Raw genomic sequence first — 1,087 nt, forward strand, 5'->3', positions numbered from 1 at the left:
CTGCCCGCGCCCTCCCACGTGGTCTAGCGGTGAGGATTCCTGGTTTTCACCCAGGCGGCCCGGGTTCGACTCCCGGCGTGGGAACGCAGCTTTTTGGGCATGCGGGTGTCTCGTCTTGCCTTCCCGCCCGGGAGACTTTTTGCCGAAAGTTTGGCTAAGCCGAGCTGAGCGGAGCCACCAGGAAAGGGGATACACGCCCCTTTTGCCAAACCAGGGAATAGGATGCATCCATATTTCTCAGACCGCAAAAGGAGATACATCCCCATATCTCATACCAGGAAAGGGGATGTATCCCCATATCCCAAACCAGGAAAAGAGCATGGATCCCACATCCAATACCAGGAAAGGGGATGCATCCAAATATCCCAGACAAGGAAAAGGGATCCATCCTCATTTCCCAAACTAGGGACTAGGATCCATCCCCATACTCCAAACAAGGAAAAGGACATGGATCCCCATACCCAATACCAGGAAAGGGGATGCATCCAGATATTCCAGACCAGGAAAAGGGATTCATCCCCGTTTCCCAAATCAAGAAAGGAGAGGTAGCCCCACATCCCGTACCAGGAAAGGGGATGTATCCCCATAACCCATACTGGGAAAGGAGATGCATCCCCATATCCCAAACTAGGAAAAGAGCATGGATCCCCACATCCAATACCAGGAAAGGAGATGCATCCAAATATCCCAGACCAGGAAAAGGGATCCATCCTCATTTCCCAAACCAGGGACTAGGATGAAAACCCATATCCCAAACGTCCCATCCTGTAAAGCTGGGAATCTCATCCCTGAGGAACCTGCCAACCCCAGCAGAGCCTCCCTCCTCCCCTGGGAAGACTGATCCTGCGGGTTATTTTTAACCTCCCTCTCCCGAGCGGCCGGAGCCGCTGATCTCTCCCTCCAGCCGTGGATCCCCCTATGCCAGGCGCGTTCCCGGCGGGACCGGGCGCCCAGCTGCAGAAGAGGATGGGCGAGGCGGTGGCCAGGGTGGCCAGGAAGGTGAACCATACGGTGGAGAACAAGACGGATTCCCTGGGTAAGCCCGGCGCTCCCTCCCGGCTCCCGCGGGCCCGGAGCGGATCGGGTG

General features: G+C 56.5%; 1 protein-coding gene and 1 non-coding gene across 2 annotated transcripts in view; both read left to right on the plus strand.

Annotated features, from left to right (window-relative positions):
• The first annotated feature begins 12 nt into the window (after positions 1–12).
• On the plus strand, positions 13–84 carry TRNAE-UUC. The gene has a single exon. It is a non-coding gene; the product is annotated as a tRNA-Glu (tRNA).
• Positions 85–966: 882 nt separating this feature from the next.
• The window catches only part of LRRC20 (leucine rich repeat containing 20), a 7,699-nt gene continuing 7,578 nt past the window's right edge, over positions 967–1,087 (plus strand). Inside the window, exon 1 of the mRNA XM_009069840.1 lies at positions 967–1,036. Within this exon, the coding sequence (XP_009068088.1) occupies positions 967–1,036 (70 nt within the window). The remainder of the gene's footprint in view (positions 1,037–1,087) is intronic.

This window comes from Acanthisitta chloris, unplaced genomic scaffold (genome assembly GCF_000695815.1).
Source record: "Acanthisitta chloris isolate BGI_N310 unplaced genomic scaffold, ASM69581v1 scaffold38462, whole genome shotgun sequence".
In the NCBI taxonomy this organism is placed as follows: Eukaryota; Metazoa; Chordata; class Aves; order Passeriformes; family Acanthisittidae; genus Acanthisitta; species Acanthisitta chloris.